The sequence below is a fragment of the Leopardus geoffroyi genome, chromosome D3 (genome assembly GCF_018350155.1).
Source record: "Leopardus geoffroyi isolate Oge1 chromosome D3, O.geoffroyi_Oge1_pat1.0, whole genome shotgun sequence".
Lineage (NCBI taxonomy): Eukaryota > Metazoa > Chordata > Mammalia > Carnivora > Felidae > Leopardus > Leopardus geoffroyi.
This window is the reverse complement of record NC_059339.1, coordinates 92,241,403-92,263,019: the sequence shown is the minus strand read 5'-3', so window position 1 is coordinate 92,263,019 and position 21,617 is coordinate 92,241,403. Positions and strand designations below refer to the sequence as shown.

Here is a 21,617-nt window from a genome sequence, read left to right as displayed (position 1 = left end):
TCTCATTCTGCTCGACGTGTGCAGCGCGTGTCTGGGAGTGCCGTCCCACGCGGGTGGGCAGACGTGGGCACTGAGCACACTCCGGTCCCCTTTGTGTGTGTGGGACACAGTCCCCAGGGCAGCACTTCCTGAGCCACTGTGTGCCCCGCTGAGGGTACGTCCGAGGGGGTCCCAGGAACCCGGGCAGTCTGGCGTTGGGGGGCGTCGGCGAGTGTGAAGGTCATGCGTAAGGTTGGGTCATGGATGAACTAGGCACAAGAGCAAGAATGTGATTAATTTGGACGCACTGACCTCTCCAACGACCTCTGCCGGGACATGCTCACCTCCTTCGACGTTCATTTCCATACAGGGCATCTATTGATTTTCCTTTTGGTAAAACACCGGCCATTTGGTGGCAGGAATTTCTGACCGGCTGATGGAGATCTTGACTTGACATCTCAGGGAGCGTACCCCACTCTCCGGAGCTCCCGGGAGCATCTAGGGCGTTTAACCACCGGAGAATCTCTGGTCAAACTCTGGCTCACATAGTAAGCGTTTCTCCACACGTCTACACCACACCCTTAGGTGTCTGGAGCCTTCCTCTGCTTCCTAAGAAAGTCTGATGGGCAGGGAAAGTCACAGGAACGAGGGCTCCTCTCGGGGGCCCTTCTTGCCGTCGTCACAGGCCCGTGGGCTGCACCCCTGCCCACACCTGTGCAGAAGAAGCAGGCCAAGCACCGCCTGCAGAGGGGGGAGGAAGCCGCGTTCCCCTCCTGCAGGTGTGGGGTGGGGGGGCATGTCTCCTGCAAGCCAGACAGGTCCCGCCCCCCAGCCTCCCCGCCCCGAGCTGCGTGGCCAGCAGCCCACGGAGGCAGCTGACACGGACCCCCCCAGCCACCTGACACGGCTCGAGGAGCTGAGCCCCGTCCTTAAGAAGGGACATTGTCCTAAACGGGGGAAACAAACTGGAGAATTCTTCTTTGCCTTTTGGCCAAGGGCGTAACAGACTTGCCTTTCTGCCACCCTCTGAGGCACGTCACGCCCTGCGGGGACAACCCGGCCTCATCAAGGCAGAAGCCACCCCAGGCGTACCCTCCCAGACGTACTTGAACCCAAATACTCAGTCGCCTTCCTCTTAAGTCCTCAGGACCCTGAACTAAACTCACCAGGGCTTCTTGCCGGAACAGAAAGATCCCCTCCCGCGGGGGAGGATCAGTTGTGGGACGTAGAGCTGAGCCCAGACTCGCCCCAGAGTTGCCTCTGGAAACCCCGTGTGCTCACTTTGCAATAATCCTTCTAGAGCGTCCTAACATTCTTGTGTGTTGTAACCACTGTTCATGTCCACACAACCAGCTGGTAACCTGTTTCTAAAACATTCATTTAATCTGTAGCCAACCTGAGACACCTCTTGAAACCTATTACGTTGATTTTGTCTCTTGACCACTGTAAGGCTCCTTCCCTCCCTCCCTGCCTCTCTCTCCCTCTCTCTGAAGCCTCTCTCTGTCAGTCTCTCTGTCTCTGTCTCTCAATCAGCCTCTCTCTGTCTGTCTCTGTCTCTCTATCAGCCTCTCTCTGTCTGTCTCTGTCTCTCTATCAGCCTCTCTCTGTCTGTCTGTCTCTCTATCAGCCTCTCTCTGTCTCTCTGTCTCTGTCTCTACCAGCTTCTCTGTCTCTCTGTCTCTGTCTCTCCCTGTCTCTCTACCAGCCTCTCTCTGTGTGTCTCCCTCTCTCCGTCTCTCACCCACGCACACACCATTCTGCGACGCGCAGACAAGAGGACCTCTCTGCAGGCCATTTACCTTGGTCCTGTAATACTGTCAACCACACCACTCAAAATCGCATGACACGCAGGTACTTCCCTGGAGCAAACAGAGCAGGGAGAACGCGACACTAGAGGCAAACGCTACTGAGGAAGATTTACAGCAATCGCACTCAGAGTCCAGGTTAACGCGCAGCTCACGTCCAGGAACGTTACGTTAATATTAAGCTCCTCGGTCTCGTCGGCAGCAGGAGACGTGTCAGAGAGCGTGACCCCGCACCGTCGCCTGGCCTGACTTCGGCCACCGCGTTCCTCGCGGAACTACTTCCCGGCGCCCTGTGTCCCCCGCGGAGCGGGCGTGGTCTCGACCGTACGTCCCGCACGGAAGCGGCCACAGCTGCTCTACGGGGAAGAAGCCTCTACAGGCACCCGCCCCACGCAGGCCGGGAAAGCCCGTTAGCGCATCACACCGCCTGGAACGCGCTGCCTCCGTGCGCAACCTTACAGGGCTGGGCCCGCCACGACCAGCGCTAAGAAACCTTGCTCACGTGACTGGGCCGGAGCCCCAGCCTCGCCCCTGAATCTCTCCTCTCGCTCCTTTCTCTCCCTGCCGTCTCCTCCCGCCCCGCGCCCGTGGCGGCCAGCACCCATCGTCCTCACACCGTCTCCCTCTGACCTCCATCCCCCACTAACCCTCCTCGCCGCGCGGGGGCTTGCCGAGCCCGGTCAGGAGGGGACGTTTGCTGGAGGACTTGGGGGCTTCGCCGCTGGTGCCTCGTGGACTCAACGGCCACTCTGTGTCCCCCGGCAGGTGCCCTGGCTCAAGCAGAGAAGGAGCCCTGTGCCCTCTCATGCCCGCAGCCAGCCCGGGCTGTGCAACATGTACCAGGTAAGACGCGCCGACCCTGCCAGGCCCTCCCCGTCCTCGGTCAGCACGGGCCACGTCCGGGCCGCAGCAGGTCGTGAATGCGTGGGGAAGTCACTTTTGCCAAAGCGAGTGGGGCAGCCCCTGAGGGGAAGCAGGCAAAGGAAAGGCGCGGTGGCAGAAAACCCTTCCAGGGGCCTTTGAATCCGCACGTGGGGTCCCGCGCAGGTGCCCGGGGCAGGGCCGGCCGCGGGGCCGGGGCAGCGGACGAGCCCACAAGGCCACGGGGGCCTCGGCGCGCCGGGGCCGACCCGCCCTTGGAAACCAGCGCCTGACACGCGTGGAGCCCTCGCTAGTTGGGTTGTCGCGTGACGCGTGCCCTTGGGAGGTCGGGTGGCGGGTCGCTGTCCCCGCCCGGGCTCGGCTGAGCCTGCGCCGGGATGAAGGACGAGCCACCGCCTGTCCTCTACTGCCTGCAGTGCCTAGAGCCCCCCGGGCGCGTCTGGCTGGCAGGGGGGCAACGGGAAAGAGGAGGCCCTAAGTCTGGCGGGAGTAACACTGCTCCTCGCTCGTGGGGGCGGCCCACACACAAGCTGGCGGCCAGAGGCCTCCAGCGGGCGCCGGACCCGGATGTCTGAGCTTTTCACCCGGGAGAACGCAGAAGGTGGGGAAGCGAGGCCCGGAGACGACAGACAGGACGGTGAGCCCGCTGTCCCCACGTGCGTGTGGAGAGTCCCCACCCGCGAGCGTCCCCGCGGCAGCCGGCATCTCAGCTCCTGCTCCACTCGCTTTGGAAAGGCCTCTCTCAGCGGCACCTCGGTCAAAGCAAACACCCTACCCGGGAGGTGCGTGGTCCCAGACACCCGGCAAAGCCACCGGAGTGCCAAAGCCACAGCAGCGTGTGTGACGGGACAGCAGTGAGCCCCATGGCGGAGTTAGAAGCCCCAGGCGGGGCTGGCTTGCTCCCTTCACCCTGCCGCCACCCGGCACCCCCCTGCCTCGTTTTCTCCTCCGCTGAGGAGACAGTTGCCATCGGAAGCAGACGGATCCACGGAGAGGCCGAGAATTCACCAGAACCGCCCAGATGCAAAGTCGAGGAACACAGGGCTGTGCTCCTGAGGTCATGTCAAGACACTTTGAACGGAATGTTGATTTTCCTCTTTTAAAGAACTGCTTGGCAGAGAAAAAACAACACCCCTCTCCTCCACGTCCTCACCCCAGACTGACTTTTGTGCATCTGTCAAAAAAACCTGACCTGAAAGAAATGAACATTCTGCCCAACAGCATCTTTGCGGGACCACGCGGGCACGTTGTAAGGCACACAGGACGTGCTGCAGGCTCCTGGAAATGGGTCCTCCTCTGCCTTTATCCTTTGTTCGGTCACAGAGACCCCGTTCCGGTCCAAGTAGGGTTGGGATTGGCTTTGGAGGACGTACACGAGAAGGCTGTTAAAACACGGAAAGTACCGGCCGACTGTGTACGTATTCACATGCCTGTTAAGTGACGGGAATTCCAAGACAGAGCCTGAGCCAAAACCAAGGGCGAATTCGCCGCACGGACCCAGCCCGTGGGCTCGACAGAGTCCTCGCTGACCCCGAAGGCCCCTCACGGGCTGAGTTCCAGGGCCGTTGCGTCCGTGGTCCACGCGGTGGATGCTCAGGATGTGAAATGCTTTTCAGGAGGTGCTTGTGTGTCAGGTGCACACGGAAGGTGGGGTGGCCTGGTCTGAGGACCTCGGAACCCCTTACTCTTTCAAGAAGGTGGGTGTGTTCACTGGAGGTCTGACGGCACCCGCCGTGGGGAAGGATCGCAAGGGCGGCCCTAAACGGTTTCAAAATGCACTTGTCTGAGCATCTGTGACCAAGAGCACTTGAAACAGGCTTGCGGAGGGAAGGAAGGCCGCTGGATGAAACCACAATATGAACAGCTGCCTCTCAGCTCTCAGAACCAAGAGTGCCTTCCCTCCCCTGTGGTTTGGAAACTCCAACGCGGTCGATGAGCACTGCCTTCCTACCTTCCAGAATACTCTTCCTTCTCTCTCTCTCTCTCTCTCTCTCTGTCGTGGTCGATCTCTCTGCCTCTCTGCAAATACACCAAGAAAGATAGGAAAGCCGAGGAAAACTGCCGTGAAATCAGAGGTAACCCATCCAAGGGCAGATCGGTCCCAGCACTGCCCCCGGCCTTCGAGAGCCAACTCCCCACCAGGAGATCTTGGATTCCAGGAGACTCGACATCTGTTCTAGGAATACAGAGCTCCACTTTTCCAGGGAGGAGCGTGACCACGGCAGGCGAGGAGGGGGAGCTACAAGCTGACGAGGAGAGCATCATATTCGGGAACCCAAAAGCAAGTCGGAACGGCAAGAATTCCAAGAGAGGAGCAGGGAGCACACCGGTGGAGGAGAACAGCAAATCCTGTTCTCCTGGGGGTCCCGCTCCGCACAGCCAGCCACCTCGCCCTGCACAGGGTCCCCGTCTTGGCATCACTGCGTGAAGCAAGGGCCTGTGGACGAAAGAGGGGCGGGAGACGCCCAGAGCCGGAGGGTGCTGTGGGTGTGCCGAGCCTTACGCGGGACACCTGGTCCCGCAGCCAGCGCCCCGCGTGTGGCCGCCACGTGGGCCCCGGGGACGAGCGAGGGGCGGCAAGGGGACGGCACACACTCTTGCTTGCTCTCCAGCTCCCGTTTCCTCGGGCCTCGCTGGGGCCGGAGAGGGTGAGGGGTGGCCACCACGCACAACAGGTTTAAGGGACCAAAGACTTCGCACTGCGGAAAAGCGCCGAGCGTGAATCAGACACACGGGCTGTGGCTTTGATTTGACCACCAGGCTCCCGTCCTCACCTTAAAGCATCAACAACAGCGAAAGCAGCCACGAGTGCTGCCCACACTGTGCGGATCCCGTGCTAACGGAGCGAAATAGTAGGGACGAACGTGCTGCCCCAGCCCAGGAGCCCCGCCCCTCGGCCGCGCGAGGCCTGAGCTGCCCAGGAGGGACACGCGGTGGCCCCGGCAGCCGAGGGCCCCCCTCTGCCGCTCACCGGCTCTGGCCTCGGGCTCACTGGTTTCTGCCCTCAGACCCCAGTTTCTCAACCAGAAAATAAGAGTGTCAGATGACGGATCGCCCATGTTCCTTTGAGGACGACGGTGTGGCGGTGTTCGGGGACGCCTGTAGCCGCACGTGGTGACTCCAGTCTTGCTGAGGCGGCAGCCATCAGGGCATGACTTCCTGTGCGCGAGGCTTGTTAGGAACAGAACCCTCGTCACGCACACGGGGAGGCCTCCAGAGATTCCCTCGTGCTCCTCCTTGGCGTTTCCTGAGTCCGATTTCTTCATCGTCGCCAGACAGACGGCTCGGACAGAGTCGAATGATTTCGACGGCTGCACCTTGGGCGGGCGCTGGAGGTCTAGCCGTGGAGACCAGGAGCCCACCAAGCCCCTGGGGCGGGGGAGCACGCAGGCCACCTGGATGTCCTCGCCCCAGAGCAGGACCGGCGGTCCGTTCTGCCCACCGAAGCCGCCTTGGGGGCCCACGGCCCTTACTTGCCGAAAGCGTCTTGCGAACTTGCCTTTTCCTTCCGAAGAAGACTGTCCAGACCCCGCAGCTCCGAGCATGCTTGTGCACAACCTGCGCATGAAGACCACTGGGTTCCAAGCCCAGGAAAGACGTCCAGGGAAATTGTTTTGGCTTCCGTCCCCCGGGAAGCTAGCCTGATGCTCCTGCCAGGAAGAGTCTACCGTGCACGCTGGACACACTGAGGTCATTAAGCATGTGTGTCTGCTAGGGGCAGAAGTCAGAGCGGTGCGGGCCGACCTCCGACCCCGCCTCCCACCGCTTTGGAGGAGCCAGCAGGGAAGCGGCAGAGACTGGAGCTGAGCCGGACTCCGGCTCTGGTCAGCGCCCGCTGCCCCAGCTGTGCGGCACGCTTTCCTGCGGGGAAGACCACCGGTTCCTTCCTCTACGAGCCGTCCCCGGTTTCCTGCAGCAAAGTGGGCGGGGGGGGGGGGGTGCTGCCTGTGACAAGGTGGAGACGACACATTGGTCGTCGCAGACGCGCTCCCACGCGGACTCCTCACTAAAACGCCCGTGAGGCACCGGATGCACCAGCTCGCTGATGGGAGACGGAGCCCAGGAGGGTGGCAAACTCTCCACCGTTTCTCCCCAACGTGGGAGCCGCTTCCCGCCCCGACGGGCACCCCTGGGCCACCTCCATCGCCCTCCCCTCCATGGCACCCACTTCCCAGGATGAGGGGGTTGAGCACCAGGCACCGCGGGCCGCGACACCAGGCTGGCCGCGTCTCTCTGCGCCCAGGGTGACGGCCTCAGGCTCGCATTTCAGTTCATTTCCCGGAGATCCTGGTTCTGGCCTCGGCCCCACACCACCGGCCAAGGGAGGGAGAGACGTCCCGGCAGAGGAGGCGGGCGGGGGGTAGTTTCCCACAGCTTCATTCTCTGCCAACCTTGGAGCTGGTCCCTCCGATCACGGGACAAAGCGACAGTCCCTCCCGAATGCCAGGAATGGCACAAACCCCCACACCACTCTATTGCCAGCAGCCTGCACCGGCCGGGGCTCTGACTTCCCAGTGTCCGCGGAGAAGGCCGCTTCGGGACAACCGCCAGGTAACCTAGAATTTCCATCTGGATCAAAGGTCTGCCTGTAAGGTCCTCCAGAAATAGAGAAAAGACATCCGCTGCCACTGCACAGCTCTCTCTCTCTCGCCGAAGGAAGGAGCCGCAGCTTTAATTAAACTCACTCGAGTCAGCAATCCAGGAGCAAACATATTCTTAAACTTGCACAGGGCACCTTGCACGTATCATCCGGACGGAAAAGAACTCTCTCCAGTTTACAAAATCTAAAATGCCTTGACTTTGCCAACAACAGAAACGGAAACAAAAACTAACCCTGTCTCCCGAGGCACGGCAGAAGTCTGGACAAAATGGCATCGTTGCTTCCTCTGGAAAACGTACGTGAACAGAGCTAGTGAGCGAGGCCCAACGGGCTGTAGGAGAACCTCGTGTCCATCAGTGGTTTCTGGGAACACCTGGGGCCCGTGGGAGTCTGGGATGTGTGGATCAGAGCAACGCCTCTGGGGATTCCGCCCCACACACCGGGACCCGCTCGGAAAGGGACGAAGGTGACGCCTCGAACACCTCTTGGTCGGACCTGTCATTTTGTCCCCAAACTTGTGCCCCAAACTTCGATAACACTTACCTCAGTGGCACCTGGGTCGGCACCTGGGCCAGTGGCCACGGTGGGGACAGGAAGACGCCACGGTCCTTACCTCCCCGAGGTCGACAGGACGGGGATGGGGGCGGACAGGCCAGTTTTACGGTAGGAAATAGGTGTGGCCGGGCAGGTATACGGAAGAGTCTTGGATAGAAAGAGGAGGCTGTTCAGGCACGGAGTCTTTCAGGAAGTCCTCCAGGAGGATAAACCATTTCAGCAAGATTGCTTGTGGACGTAAAGGGTTTGTGCACGCCGTGGGAGAAGCGTGAAGTACGAGAGAAGGGGCAGAAAAGTATCCAGGGTTCGTAGTAAATGCTGTTCACGGTTCGTAAGTATAAAGTACATCGTATGCAAGAGCCTATTAGGACTCATGACCACTTTCACAAGAGAAAACCGTTGCGTTGATGCCAAGTTTTGCTCAGGTGTGGGCCACTCAGAACAATAGTGACACCATTACAGTCCGTGGCTCCAAACAGGGGAAAGGGATTAACCACGCGGCTCCCCGGATCTGAGTTTTCCGAGACCGCCACAGAAGCAAAGATTTCTCTGGGGGTAAAAAGCAAAGGGCACATTCCTTTACTCCCGCCCTCTCAAGATGTCTGGGGAAACCTCCTAAACGGTAAGTGTCCTCCCTGCCACGCCGTGGGTATGGGCAGCGCTCCGTGTTGTCGACCCTGTCCGCTACACGAGTAAGTATCCAAGATATGTTTGTCTGTGGGACGGCTGGTTGGTGGGCTGGTTTCAGTGACAGGAACAAAACAGAATGACGCGGATGAGACCGTCATTCGTGTGGAGCCGCAACTTCCCACGGACAGTGGGAGCGAACTGGCTTCTAGCTTTCGGTGCATAGAACCGCAGCCTTTATACCAACAACGAAGCAGAGACATCCCGCTTCATTAACCAGACTTGCTCTCCTTGTCCCCAGCCATCACGGTTGCCAAAACAAGCAGGAACCAATTTTGGAGGGAAGAGCGGAGGGCATGGGTCCCCAGTGCTCCGGGCATTAGCTGACACCTCTAACTGTCTCCATCAACACGCATTAATTTTTCCTTATACACGAGAACATTTCTGTTTCTAGCCCATCGTACCTTCACAGCTTATCGTAAGGTAAGTCTCCTAACTTAAACAAAAATAAACCAAATAAACCTCCAGGTTTTAAAAATTTATTCTTCTTTCTTACCTTTCCCTTGGGGCGTCTGGCTAGCCCGTGAGGAGTGTTAGGTCGGGAGCATCAGCCTCTGTCCCACGTCGACCCCACAGGCACGGGCCCCGGACTCCCAAGTTAGGAGACGGGCCGGCACGCGCCTTTTCCGCTCGGGTACCGGTCGTCACACCTGTTAAACGGAGTGGCTGGTTCAGAGGGTGCCGTGCAACATTTTTGGTCCAGAAACAACGAGGGTGAACGTAAGAATCATACGCCCCATATTTGAAAGCAAGTCTTAATTCCCTTTTTAAATCGAATCCTTTGGGGGACACATGGAGAAACTCCTGGAACTTGCGTGACTTACGTAATGGGCAAAGTGCCAGCAAGAAAAGCGTCCCTGCCGTTACCGTCGCCGGACGTCAGGGGCCGTAGCACAGAGTGAGGCCGCTGCAAGGGGTCTCCGGCGGCTCCGGGCTTCTCTTCACAGGCTCCGATGTTTGCTGAACACCAGCGAGCCGGCTGACGGGCCAGACCGGGAGCACGTCGGAGGTCTCGGCACCAACCGGGGCTTGAGGAGAGAGAGCCCGGTGTGAGGAGCAGCGAGCTCATTTCTTGTCCGTCATGTAGGAAAGACGGGCTGATGCCAGCCACACGCACTGTCAGGTCCGCACTGGGTTCCAAGGGCCGACGTCCCCCGAACTAGCACACGACAGAGTAAACGGCGGAGGGACCGGATGCAGTGTTAGTCAACGCGTGCGATCCGCAGGAAGCCGGGCCGCACTTAATGATATTTGAAAGATGGTCTAATATTGTAACATATCCCGAGTCGTCGCGTGGTTGTGAACACTCTTGACCGTCAGGGACGGGGGGCTGGACGCACCAGAATGTGAAGTTTGGGCTGTAAAGCACCGGCAAGATCAGATCCTCACACGGGCTCCTCATCGACCACGTGGCTAATCAAAGCCCTTGGTCTACACGTGGGTGATCTTCTAGCTGTCTTCATGTGTGCGCGTGCATCTAGTGATTTGTCACTACTGTCTCAGCTCCGCCTTTGCACTCATGCGACACCCCCTGTCCAGAAGAGAAAGGCCAGCCATGAGAGGCCCAGCCCGGCCCGTGAGAGGGGGGGACCCGAGTCTCCCTGGGCTGTGCCTGGTGCAACAGGGGACACACAGGTGCATCTCGGGGCCCAGGCCCCGTGAGCGCCGAGCACACAGACCGCCAGGAGACACGGATTCACTATGATTCCCTTCCTTGACATGCTGATGGCTGACTCCCTCGACTTTAAATGCCTCTCTCAGAAAAGAAAGAAAGAACCAGAACTTTTTTTTCCCTAACCACAAAACCCCAGGCACGGTGATATTAATTTTTTTCAAGATACACCATTTTCTTCTGAGAGGGAATGACTCCCATCAGTTTGTCTCTAATCAAATCCAAATGCAAACGTGGTGTAGACTAATGTCTTCTCCGTGTTTTCGGGAGCCGGGCGCTGTATTCAAAGGAACGAATCTTTACCCCACCTGATGTGCATTGATCTTCAGATGTGTCAGTGGAAACTAATCTCCTGTTATTACTTGTCAGTTTAAGAACTCCCAGCTCCCTGGCTAACTGGAAAACAGTTAAAAATCCCTTCCCGAGGTCTGGACGGAACGCGGAAGGGGCCTGGAAGCCAGTACGTGAGCTCCCCCTGCTGGTGACGGACATTATCCCAAGTGGGGGGAAAATCCTGTTTGTTTTTCAAAAGCAACAGGATGACAGAGGTTAATGGAAACACCAGTTTACCCCCAAAATTAATGAAATGGTTGCTCTTTGTCCCCTGGCTTCCCTCCCATGGTGTTTAAAATTTCTCAGCATGACGTTATTTGCCATCAAGGAGTTGCTGTGTTATTGGTCATGATGCCAAAAAAGATAGAAAAAGGAACACAGTAGCACCCGTGCATTCTGAGACCGCGTTTCAGGGCACCTACGCGTGGCTGTGTTTAGGCACGTTAAGCCAGGTCTGAACATAGTTTCACCAAACTGAGAAACGAGGGTCATCCTTAAGTGGTAGAATTTCTTCTACAACCTTTCAAATTTTGACTTCTTTATATGAGTGTGCATGATTTTGCCCGTTAGCCGAAATGCTTTCAGTAGATTCTTTTTTTCGAATTTCGCTTGTCCAAAATGTCCAGCGGCACATGCTTCGGGGATACCGTGTTGAGATGGCCTAGCCTGGGGTGTAGACCTGTGGACGTGGGGTGGGGCTCCCAGGGCCTCCATCTCCGCATCTCGGCTCTCAGCCGACGGGGAGCCGCTGCCCTGCCCCTCACCCACGGCCCGTGGCCCACCTTCAAATGCCCTCCTTTGCCCGCTAACCTCCTACGGAGGAAACGAGCTCCCGGGACGGGGTAGACGCGGGCGAGGACACAGCAGTCTTGAGAAATAACTGGAAAATGTTAACAGTTTGGCCTCCTTTTCTTTTCAACCTTAGTGAACACAAAAGTTCTTCATCAGAGAATTACTGTGTGTCTTAAAAACTAAATGACAAAAACCGTTCCCCGTTAGGGAGCCCCGGCCCAGTGGGCCAGTGGGACTGAGGGAGGAAACCGGACAAGTCACTGGCCCAAGACTCGGAGGGTTTCCACAGGGGACGCTCGGCGGCCGCCGCCTGGCCCCCGCCCTTCACGCCCTTGACCGGCCTGGCCCCAGCTGGACCGTGGGGCCAACAGGTCACCCTCGTGCCCCGGGGAGCTGCCCCTCTTTCCTGCAGACCTAGCATCCTCCCCGTCCGTCCTGCCCCAGCAAACAGGTCCCCTTGTTCACGGTGAGGGCTAAGGCTCCCCACAGACTAAAATATGACGAATAACCAAACCCCGCTATCTTTCAAGTGACTCCACAGGGCTCCCAGGGGCTCCCGCTGCTCTGTGGACAAAGGTGCCATGCTCTGACCACGACCTGAGCAGAGCCAGGGCAGGGCTTCGAGGGCCTCGGCCTCACAGCCCAGATAGCCCTCCAGCTGCGGGTGGGCCCCTCGCCCCAGCAGAGCCCACGGGCCTTCGTCACGGTGCGCGCCCTGCTCGAGCTCAGACTCCCTGCCAGGCAGCTGCACTTCCTGCTGTGGAGGTGGGGGGAGTTTGGGTCTGGGCGTCCCTTCTGCCAGGTGTTGGAGGCCACGGAAACGTGGCCAGACCACATCAGCCTCGCCAGATCCGGTCGGACCAGCGGCCAAACGGTGGGAGCAACCCAAGTGCCAGCCAACGGGTGAACGGATAAACTAAATGCGGCGTGTCCGTGCGATAGAGTGTTATCCGGCCTTGAAAGTTTCGGAAAGAAATTCTCACCCTAGCGACAACGTGGGTGAGCCTTGAGGGCGTGATGTTGAGTGAAGGAAGCCAGACGTAGCAGGGCAAATCCGATGAGATACCGAGAACAGTCATGTTCGTGGTAACAGAGAGTAGAGGGCGAGTGCCAGGGGCTGGGGAGGGGACTTAGTGTCTAATGAGCACGGGGTCTCAGCTTGGGCAATAGAAGCTTCTGCAGGTGGTGGTGAGCAGTGGGTGGGCCACTGCACTGTGCCCTCAAAACTGGCAAAGGTGGTAAATTTCACGTACATTTGACCACAACTAGAGACATATGTAACGGGTGGCTCAGATATAGCTGGCACCCCCACCCCCACCGCTGCGCGAGGGCATCATCACCATGACAACCAGGGTGTGTTTCTCGGCGTTTCTTCCTGTGCTCACCGCAGAAGCTCTTTAGTTAGTGATCCAAAAATAAGGAGGTTAAACACGAGGTCTAGCGTCTTAGGAAACGCCCTGAGATACAAACCTCACCGGAGAACGATTTTCCTTCCGTGGCTGCTCTTCAGGGGCCCGGTGGTAATATTCTAGGAGGAAGACCCTCAGTGCGTCTGGCTTCTCGTGTGAGCAAATAAATCAAAGCCCCAGCGCACGCTGCGGCTTGCTCGAATCACACAAGCCTTGGTGCCAGGGCCTCCCCGACCCCCGTGGCATGCTCCCTGCCGAGGCCGCAAAGTTGAGATCCAGCTGAACGGGTAAGATGCTGACGGAGAAAGAACATTCCGACAGCACGTGAGGTCTTGCAGCCTCAAGGGACCACGTTGCTCGAGACAGACGCGTGTGGAAGGTGAAGGCTTTCGCGGCAAGGGCGGCCGTGGGAGCAAGAGCTCGGGCCTGGAAATGAGATGCTGCATGTGGAGGGAAGGCCAGACTCTGGGATCAGGCGCCCAGCAAGGAGGGGCAACGTGTAGCCATCAACGCCGGGCTTGGTCGTGACGGCCCCACTAGACGGGTCTCCTCTGGTTTAGATACTAACCCACAGTGACGCTCGTTGGCCACGTCCAGTTCTGTGAATTTTCAGCCAGGTGGGCTTTTGCGTAGCTGCTGTGAGGCCACAGCACCCCAGGACAGTCCCAACTGCATCCACGTCGTACCCACGCCACACCCGTCCCCTCCCCCATCCCGGCTCCTGCCACGTGCCGCCCTGCTCACCTCGCTGTGGTTTGATCGTTAGAAGAATGTCACATAAATGAGATCGCACGAAAGGAAATCTTTTCTAGAACGGCGTCTTTTGCTCAGCGCTGCGCCGTGGCGATACCTCTGAGCTGTCGCAGGCATCCAAAGTTTGTTCTCTTTTATGGCGGGAGTGGTGTTCCCCTGGATGGATGCGCCATTTTCTTTGTCCTTTCTCCCACTGATGAACATTTGGGTTGTTTGCAGATTTAGGGATTATGAATTGAGCTGTGAAGAAACATTTGTGGACACGTTTTCTCATGAACGTAAGTTTGCAGTTAAGACTTAAATTACTTTTTCCCCTCAAAAATGGTGACCCATACTAGGAAAAAAATCACTTCCAAAAATATTTTTTTTTTCCTTCTACCACTCAAAGCAGGATCATAGGGGAAGTAGATGGTTAACTTTATAAGAAACTGCCAAATGGTTTTACGGAGTGACCGCACTGTTTTTGCAATCTTGCCACCAATGCAAGACCGTTTGTTGCTCCGTATCCCCGCCAACACTTAGTGTCGTGAGTACTTTTAATTCTCCCCATTGTAATACGTGTGTAGCCGTATCGCCCCATGGCTTTGATTTGCATTTTCCTAATGGCTAATGATGTTGGGGATCTTTTCACATGCTTATCGGCCCCCCACCCATCCTGGTTCCTGCGGTGTCAATTCCATATTTTGTCCACCGTTTTTAGCTGGGTTATTTTTTTTAACCACTGAGTTAACATACGCTGGTATGTTCTGCTTTCAAGTCCTTTGTCAGATGTGCGGTTTGCCAGTGTTTTCTCCAGCCTGTAGCATGACTTTTCATTCTCTTAATGGTGTCTTTTGCAAAACAACAGTTCTAAATGTTGATCAAGTCCGGTTTGTCAGCGTTTTGTATGGGCCGTTCTTTGCGTGTTGGGTCTAAGAACTAGGTTTTCTTCTGAAATTTTATAGGTTGACATTATAGATAAAGATCTAGAATCCATTTTGAGTTAACTTTTTTATAGGTGTGATTTGGGATTGAGGTTCATTTGGGGGGTATGGAGAAGCTGTTGCCCCAATAACATTTTGTTGAAAAGACTGTCTTTTCTCCATTGAACGGTCTTGCACCTTTCTCAAAAATCAACTGATCATATTTGGCGGGGGGCGGGGGGGCTATTTCTGGATGCAGTAGTGTTCCACTGATCTATGTGTCTCTCTCTCCTCTAACACCACACTCCCTTGATTACTATTACTGTATAGAAATCTTAAAATCAAGTGATGTGCCTCCTCGAACTTTATTCTTCTCTTCCGCAATTTTTTTGGTTTTTTTGGTTCCTTTGCATTTCTGTATAGTTATAGAAACAGTTTGTCTACATCTAAAGAAAACCCCGCTGGGACTTTGACTGGAAGCGCATTAAATCTGTGGAGCAACCTGGGGAGAATTGACATCTTGACCATGTTGAGTCTTCCCATCCATGAATATGGTACACCTCTCTGCTCACCCAAGCCTCCTTTGCTTTCTTCCTCCAGCCTTTCCTGGTGTTGAGCAGAGGGATCCTATACTTGCTTTTCTAGATTTGTACGTAACTTTTTGTTTCTTTGATGCTATTACACGTGGTAGTGTTTTCAAATTTTCCTCTTTAACTGCTCTTTGCTTAGTATATAGAAATATGACTCGCTAAATGTCATTTTAGAACCAGGCCACTAAAAATATATCGATGTAGTCGTAACTGTGTGACTACCTCAGATTACTTGTGCAGCTGACAATTTACAGCCCGGAGCCCAAGTCAAGTCAGTCTTCACTGGGCATGTAACAAAAGAAGCGTGTGATTCCCAGACCATCCTCCTAGTGACTTAAGATCAATTCGTTGTGTGAGGCTCTGTATGGAAAGCGACCTAAGCAGTCTGCTCAGGCCGGCAGGGCACAGGACACCTTGTCCACAGCACAGCGAGATGTCCAGCCAGAGGGAAGATGCCGTATTTGGTGAGGCAGAGCAGGGGTGGGAGTGGAGGGAGAACAGGGGTGGGAGTGGAGGGAAAGGTTCACAGGTCTGGGCTGCCGAGGGAGGAATCAGAGGAGGAGCTCACGGCTCTTGTTTTAACGTCAGTAGCGGGGGAGGGGAAGGGATTCAAGAGATGTGAAAGGGAGACGTACAGGACTTGTTCCCGGAGGCCAGGGCGACCGCGGGGTTTCAGGCCCGGTGCTCTGAGGCAGGGAAGGGGGCGTCTGGGGACAGCCTCAGACGTCACCGGCAACGAGGTGCCGGGGACAGGGCACCTGTCACTCCAGCCACTCCGGTCGGGGGTGCAGCTGGCGCCGCTTACGGGAGGCCCCTCAAAGGCATTGCATTCTGCAGAAGCCGGCTGCAGCCGTCCTGGTGACACGTGTCTCCTAAGAAAGCGTCATCTCGTGCAACAGGCACAGAGCGGACGGGGGCGGCGCCCCCAGTGACGCCAGCGCATTTGTCTGACTTGCTTTAACGGAAATCCCCGTCGCGGGTGTAGGGCCAGTCTGGCGCCCACTCCTCGGACCTTCTTCGCCCTGTTCTGTCCCTGGGCGAGCGGGAGGAAAGCCCCGGGTTGCTGACGCTGCTGGGATGAGCCCGTGTCTCCTGCTGGTGGGCACAGGCGGCCAATACTCGGCCCGTGGGGTCACTGGAAGCTGCTGCTCGGCGGACCCCCCCTCCTCCCCCTACCCTGTCGGTGCCCCCGTCCGGTGTCGTCCCTGCAGCACTCGCCGACTGGGGAAGCCCCGGGCGTCACTCCCCACGGCCCTTCCCTCTGCTCTAGACTTGACCGTCCCAAACGGGGCGGAGGCCCAGGGACCCTGTGACCTGACACGCTGACGGGAAACAGACGCTAGTTCACGCGATGCAGCCACCCCGGAGCCGAGACAGGCTGGTGTGCTGCTGTTAGTGGAGGTCCGATCCAAAATTCCAGAGTATTTTCCTTTACCCACGCCAGCAGCTTGGGGAATGAACGCCGGCTTGCCCCGTGTCCGTCGTGGGTGGACTCCGCCCCCCCGTGCGGTGTGTATGTGACCTCTGGGGAGCCAGCCCCTGGCTCGGTGATGGAGACGCAGCCCAGAACATTGCAGCCTGACACCCGGGATGCTCCTGGTCCCCTGGTGCCCCGGGAGTGTCCTCTGCCGGGTCAGCCACTTCCCAGTGTGAGGTCCTGGTCTAAACAGAATCTAGGGGCGCCTGGGGGGCTCAGTCGGTTGAGCGTTCGACTTCAGCTCAGGTCATGATCTTGCGGTTCGTGGGTTGGAGCCCCGCGTCGGGCTCTATGCTGACGGCTCGGAGCCTGGAGCCTGCTTCCGATTCTGCGTCTCCCTCTCTCTCTGCCCCTCTCCTGCTCTCTCTCTCTCTCTCTCTGTCTCTCTCTTTTTCTCTCAAAACATAAAATAAAAAACGTTTAAAAAATTTTTTTAACAGAATCTAGATGCCCAGAGGAGGAGAGAGGCAGCTTTCCAGGGAGGCCCGGCAGGCAGAACCCGGCCTGAGGTCACCATACTCTCTCTTTCAGGATGGACATCACGCGGCGAGAACTGCCCACTATGGCTCCCTGCCCCAGAAGTCTCAGCACGGCCGGCCCCAAGACGAGAACCCCGTACTGCACTTCTTTAAGAACATCGTAAGTGCCAGCCACGGGGGGCAGGGAGGGCTGGCCACCGCACCCCCCAGGGGCTCTGAGTATGTCCCCAGAGGCCCCTGAGCTCTAATCCACAAGGGCCGTGACTACATCCCCAGCGATGTCTCCCTCCTCCTCGGGGTGAGGCCGGCCGTGAGAGTTGGGCCTCATCACGAGGGGCAGGCCATCTCTGCCACTCACTGGAATTTTGGGTTCTAGCACAGAACTCACTCCTTTTAAGACTACAGGGCTACGAGATGCTTAGTTTAAAGACACAGGCTTTGCCAAACCACGGGGACAGCAAGACCAAAGAGATAAGACGAGTGGCCGTCAGGGCGTGGGGGGAAAACGACATCACACATGCGTCCGCAGAGCCCGACGCGGGGCTCGAACCCACAGGGATCGTGTCGCACGTTCTGCCGACTGAGCCGGCCGGCGGCCCCTGACAAATTCAGGTTTGAAAACAGAAGCGAAACCACGCACTTCTGACCCTGAGCGTTTCTGCAGCAGGCATTGTAAGACGGTGTTTTGCAAGCGAGTTTTAGGAGCCGCAGACCTGAGAGCGCGCCGTCTGAAGCCCTGAAGAGTGGGGGACGCTTCACCTCCCACCCGGGAAAGGACCGTGGGGAAGGAGGCTCACCGTCTCCACCCGCGTGCAGCAGGCGTGCCCCGGGAGGGCTGGTTCCTGCCTGCCGAGCTGCTCCCGTTTCGTTCCCTGACATCGAACTAGGACAGGAAGGGGGCGGGGTGGGCAGGCAGCCAGCAGGTGACTTGTTAGACCCCGGGGGCCCCCAGCAGACAGGAGGTCCCCGGGAGCAGGAAGGCGGGGACACGGGAGGGAGGGAGGCTCCCGCCCCGCTCACCGGTCTGCGTGTCTTTGTAGGTGACGCCGCGCACACCTCCTCCGTCGCAAGGAAAGGTAAGGCCTCCGCGTGTTGTCGTTAATTACCACGGTGCGTAGGCCTTCCCCGGAATCCCTAAACGTACCCGGAAGAGGGCCGGACTCACAGCTTCACCCCGGAATGTTCACCACGTGGTCCCGGCCGGAACAGGCCCCGGGGGCCGCCGGTCACTCGGTGCTGCTGGTCCCCAGCGCGCTCCCCCTCCACCTGGTCCCAGACCCTCCCCCAGCCGCCCCCCTCCCACTCCCAGGGAAGCGGCAAGTGTCCTAAAACTGATTCACCCGCTCAGCACGATCCCGACCGGTGTTTCTGGTTTGCCAAAAGACTTTACTTTTTCCTGCCTTGATCACAGCGTCTGTTTCTCTCTCTTGTCACACAGGGGCGAGGACTGTCCCTCAGCAGATTTAGCTGGGTAGGTGACACGCGCATGTCCACGCGGCTGCCTCTCCTTTCTGCTCTCACAGCCACTCAGCTCCCGCGCTGGGCTCCGTTCCTTTGCCCGACGGTCCCCTTTCTTCCCCTTCCAGCCTGCTGGCCCGGCCATCGGGGGGGCCACCTGCTTCTCCCGAGGGGAACCCAGCGCTGGGCCGCTGCCCCCTTGCCACGCGGGACCTGAGCCCCTCCCCGGGAGGGCGCGGCTCCGTGCTGGAGGGATGGGAGCACAGGGGATGGGGGACGAGTCCGTGCAGCACTGCCCGAGGGAGGCCCCGCGGCCAGAGGACTCTCCATGGCCACCCCTGCCCCCCCGGGGTTGACGCCTTGTTGAGGAAATACGACGCTGCCTTCGGTGACACACTCACAACAGCCTAACTGAGCCACGAGATGTGGGGTTTGACTATGGTGTGGTAACAGCCGCAGCGTAGGTATCAAGCCATCCAGGAAAAGTCTTTTTGAGGAATTTTAGGCTTTTGAATACTAAGAACAAAGTGTCAGTGAAGATTTCCAACGGCCAGCTTGCCCACCTTCCAGACACCAGTGAAATTTGTGTCTGTGCCAGCCTAGAATGGCTGTGGGTAGAGTCTAACCAAACCCACAGACTCCACTCAGTAGTCATGGTAGGTAGAGTTCTTACTTGACAAAAGTTGTAATGTTCGGGATAAAAGAGAAGAAAAGCCACTAACCTACAGGCCGGGAGTCATGTCCATCCTGGAAACACATCCTGATTCTCTAGCACAGAGCCTGCCTCTACTTGGCGCATAATTAAGAAGCATCATATAAACAAATGGATAAATCTTAAAAAAAAGAAAGAGAAAGGGAAGAGGGAAGAAAGACCAGTAAGGAGGAGGGGAGCAAGGGGAGGGCGAGGCCCGCAGGGGTAGGGGGGTTCCACAAAGCGGCTGCCTCGGTCCGATGCATTCTTACGTTGAATTACACGCAGATATTTGCTGCACCATTTTACAGGAATATAGTTGAGTCTCTTCCCGAGCTAATCAATTTGCCAGAAAGGTGACACAGTGTAGGACCGTCACATGGGCTGACCCCCGCAGCCGATTGACATGTGACTTTCTCTGCCAGCAGGAGACAGACGACATGGAAGGACGAACTCTTGTTCCCGTAACTCCTTGGTCTGCCCCCCGACTTTCTAGGCGTGGCCTCCCGGGCACTGTCACAGCCAGTGGCCGGGGCAAGAGGACCTCTGTCCCTCTGGGCGTTCCCCGCACACTCGGCCCAACAGCTGACCGAAAGGACCTTCCCTTCCCTCCACATCTCCCTTCCAGCTCCTACTAACGTGTATTCAATTTCTCTTTTTTCCAAAGCAAGATGCTTCCACGTTTTTCCTTTGCTTGTCCGTTTTCTCGAGCCACAGGACTGTCTTCCCGCTTGCAGTTTCTGAGTGTCCCCTATTCTCTTTCTAAACTACACTGAGTGTTTCTCGGTAAATTCTAGGTTGCCTAAAGACATAAGTGACCAAGAATTTGAAAGGAGGAAAAGTCAAGCAGATTGTTAATCTGAGAACCTATGCTTGAATCTTGTCCTCGCAAGCTTTCATTTTCGGGGAAAAGCCGCAGGGACGGGAGGATTTAGCCCTGGCGTGTGGGGTGCGGGTTTCCGCCACGTCACGTGTCTGTGCTCGGCTCTGCACGCTTTAGCCATCCGCCTGCCCCTCCGTGTGCGGCCGTGCGGGGAGCATGTCCGCGGAAACGTCTGGACCCCGGGGCAGCGGCGCCACAGCCCTGCCTGACCCCGTCTCCAGCACCTTTGAAAGCAAGACACAGATTGCATGGCTCCCAGTCTGTGAAAGTCGGAATGACTGTAGGCCGAGGCCCGGGGTCCTGGGGGCTCCATCAGAAGGTGGTTTTGTCCCGTCGACTTGATTCCTGGGGGGCGGGGCACGGAGTCTCCCACGTCCTGTTGGCACGATGGTGAAATCCCGGGGCCTGTCCGCCGACAGAGCCGGGGGGCTGCCGGTGACCTTCTGCCGACACCCAGCGGCTTGCTTGGCCCCCGTGTTGCACCTGAGGCTGGAGCGTGTACCGTGAATGCCCACTCACCGTGTCTCCACACCCCGAGCCCCAGCCCCTCCCTGCGATCGCAGAGGAAAGTCAAGCACGTCGGAAAACAAGCTGGTCATAGGGACACAGATATTCTTACATTTCAGCCGGCAGTGGCCACTGCCCTGTGCCACAGACCCGGAAGTGAGGCGTGAGGGAGGCCGCTGGCAGCTGGAGGCAGGGGCTGGCTTCTCCCTTCGTGACACACACGCCGTGAGCCCACAGGCTCTGTTCACAGAGCAGAGCCTCCTGACCACCCCATAAGGAGGGGCCGTTTATCCCCATTTTGTAGAAGAGGAAACTGAGGCTCGGAGAGGTTTCGACACTTGCCCGAGGTCACACAGCTAGGGAGTGGAGAGCTGAGACCGCCCAGGCTGCAACCTGGTGCCTGGCTTGCTGGCCGGCCCCGCCCCATTTCCTTCTTCACGTCCGTCCCAGATCCCAGGGCCGCCAGGAGGACTCTGGTCCTGGTGCCACACATCGGCGCTCAGGGACCCAAGCCATGGCCAGGGGTGGTGCTTCCTGGGAGAGCCTCTTCGAGGCCAGAGAATGTGGATCTTGTCTTTGTGCTTTAGAAAAAGTCTGAGCCTCAAAATTTTGCAGAGTGCTAAGTGCAAAGCTCTGCACCCTCCGGGCCTCTAGCAGGAGGGGGCAGGGGTGAGGGGTCTGCACGAAGAAGCAGGCGGGGACCCCGCCCACCCCCTCCCCACACCCAGGACAGGTGCCATCCCTCCCGCAGCCTCCTTTCCAGGGACACGAGCCACTCCCTTCCGCAGACGTGGGGGAGAAGGCTTTTGCTTGATGCACTGCACTGCTCTTGAAAGCCCCACGGTGTGAGGAAGGGATCTGGTCTTTCAGTGACAGCACTTGCGTGCACGGCTCCTCACACGGGGGCCGGGGCTGGGCCAGCGCTGCAGTGAGGAGCTGGGGGGGGGGGGGGGGCTCGGTGCTGGGGTCTCCCCGCGCCCCGCCTGGCCCCACAGGCGCCGCCCTGAGAGCCGTCTGGTCTCTTGCAGGGAGCCGAGGGGCAGAAGCCGGGATTTGGCTACGGGGGCCGAGCTGCAGCCCACAAGGGATTCAAGGGGGCCGACGCCCAGGGCACGCTCTCCAAAATCTTCAAACTGGTAACGTAGCCCCTCTTAACGTCAGGG

At 57.8% G+C, this 21,617-nt stretch overlaps 1 protein-coding gene and 1 long non-coding RNA gene across 5 annotated transcripts in view; one reads left to right on the top strand and one right to left on the bottom strand.

The window, feature by feature from the left end:
* The window catches only part of LOC123587775 (myelin basic protein), a 116,339-nt gene that overhangs the window by 88,036 nt on the left and 6,686 nt on the right, over positions 1-21,617 (top strand). The window contains exons 5-9 of one of the 4 annotated variants that reach the window (XM_045457777.1): positions 2,550-2,627; positions 16,968-17,075; positions 17,956-17,991; positions 18,354-18,386; positions 21,483-21,590. In XM_045457777.1, coding sequence (XP_045313733.1) covers positions 2,550-2,627; positions 16,968-17,075; positions 17,956-17,991; positions 18,354-18,386; positions 21,483-21,590 — 363 coding nt within the window. The remainder of the gene's footprint in view (positions 1-2,549; positions 2,628-16,967; positions 17,076-17,955; positions 17,992-18,353; positions 18,387-21,482; positions 21,591-21,617) is intronic. The other 3 variants (XM_045457779.1, XM_045457778.1, XM_045457780.1) reach the window with 3 other exon arrangements.
* On the bottom strand, positions 2,634-10,045 carry LOC123587776. The gene is made up of 3 exons (XR_006707517.1): positions 10,035-10,045; positions 9,658-9,667; positions 2,634-4,346 (listed from the first exon to the last, which is right to left on the bottom strand). It is a non-coding gene; the product is annotated as an uncharacterized LOC123587776 (long non-coding RNA).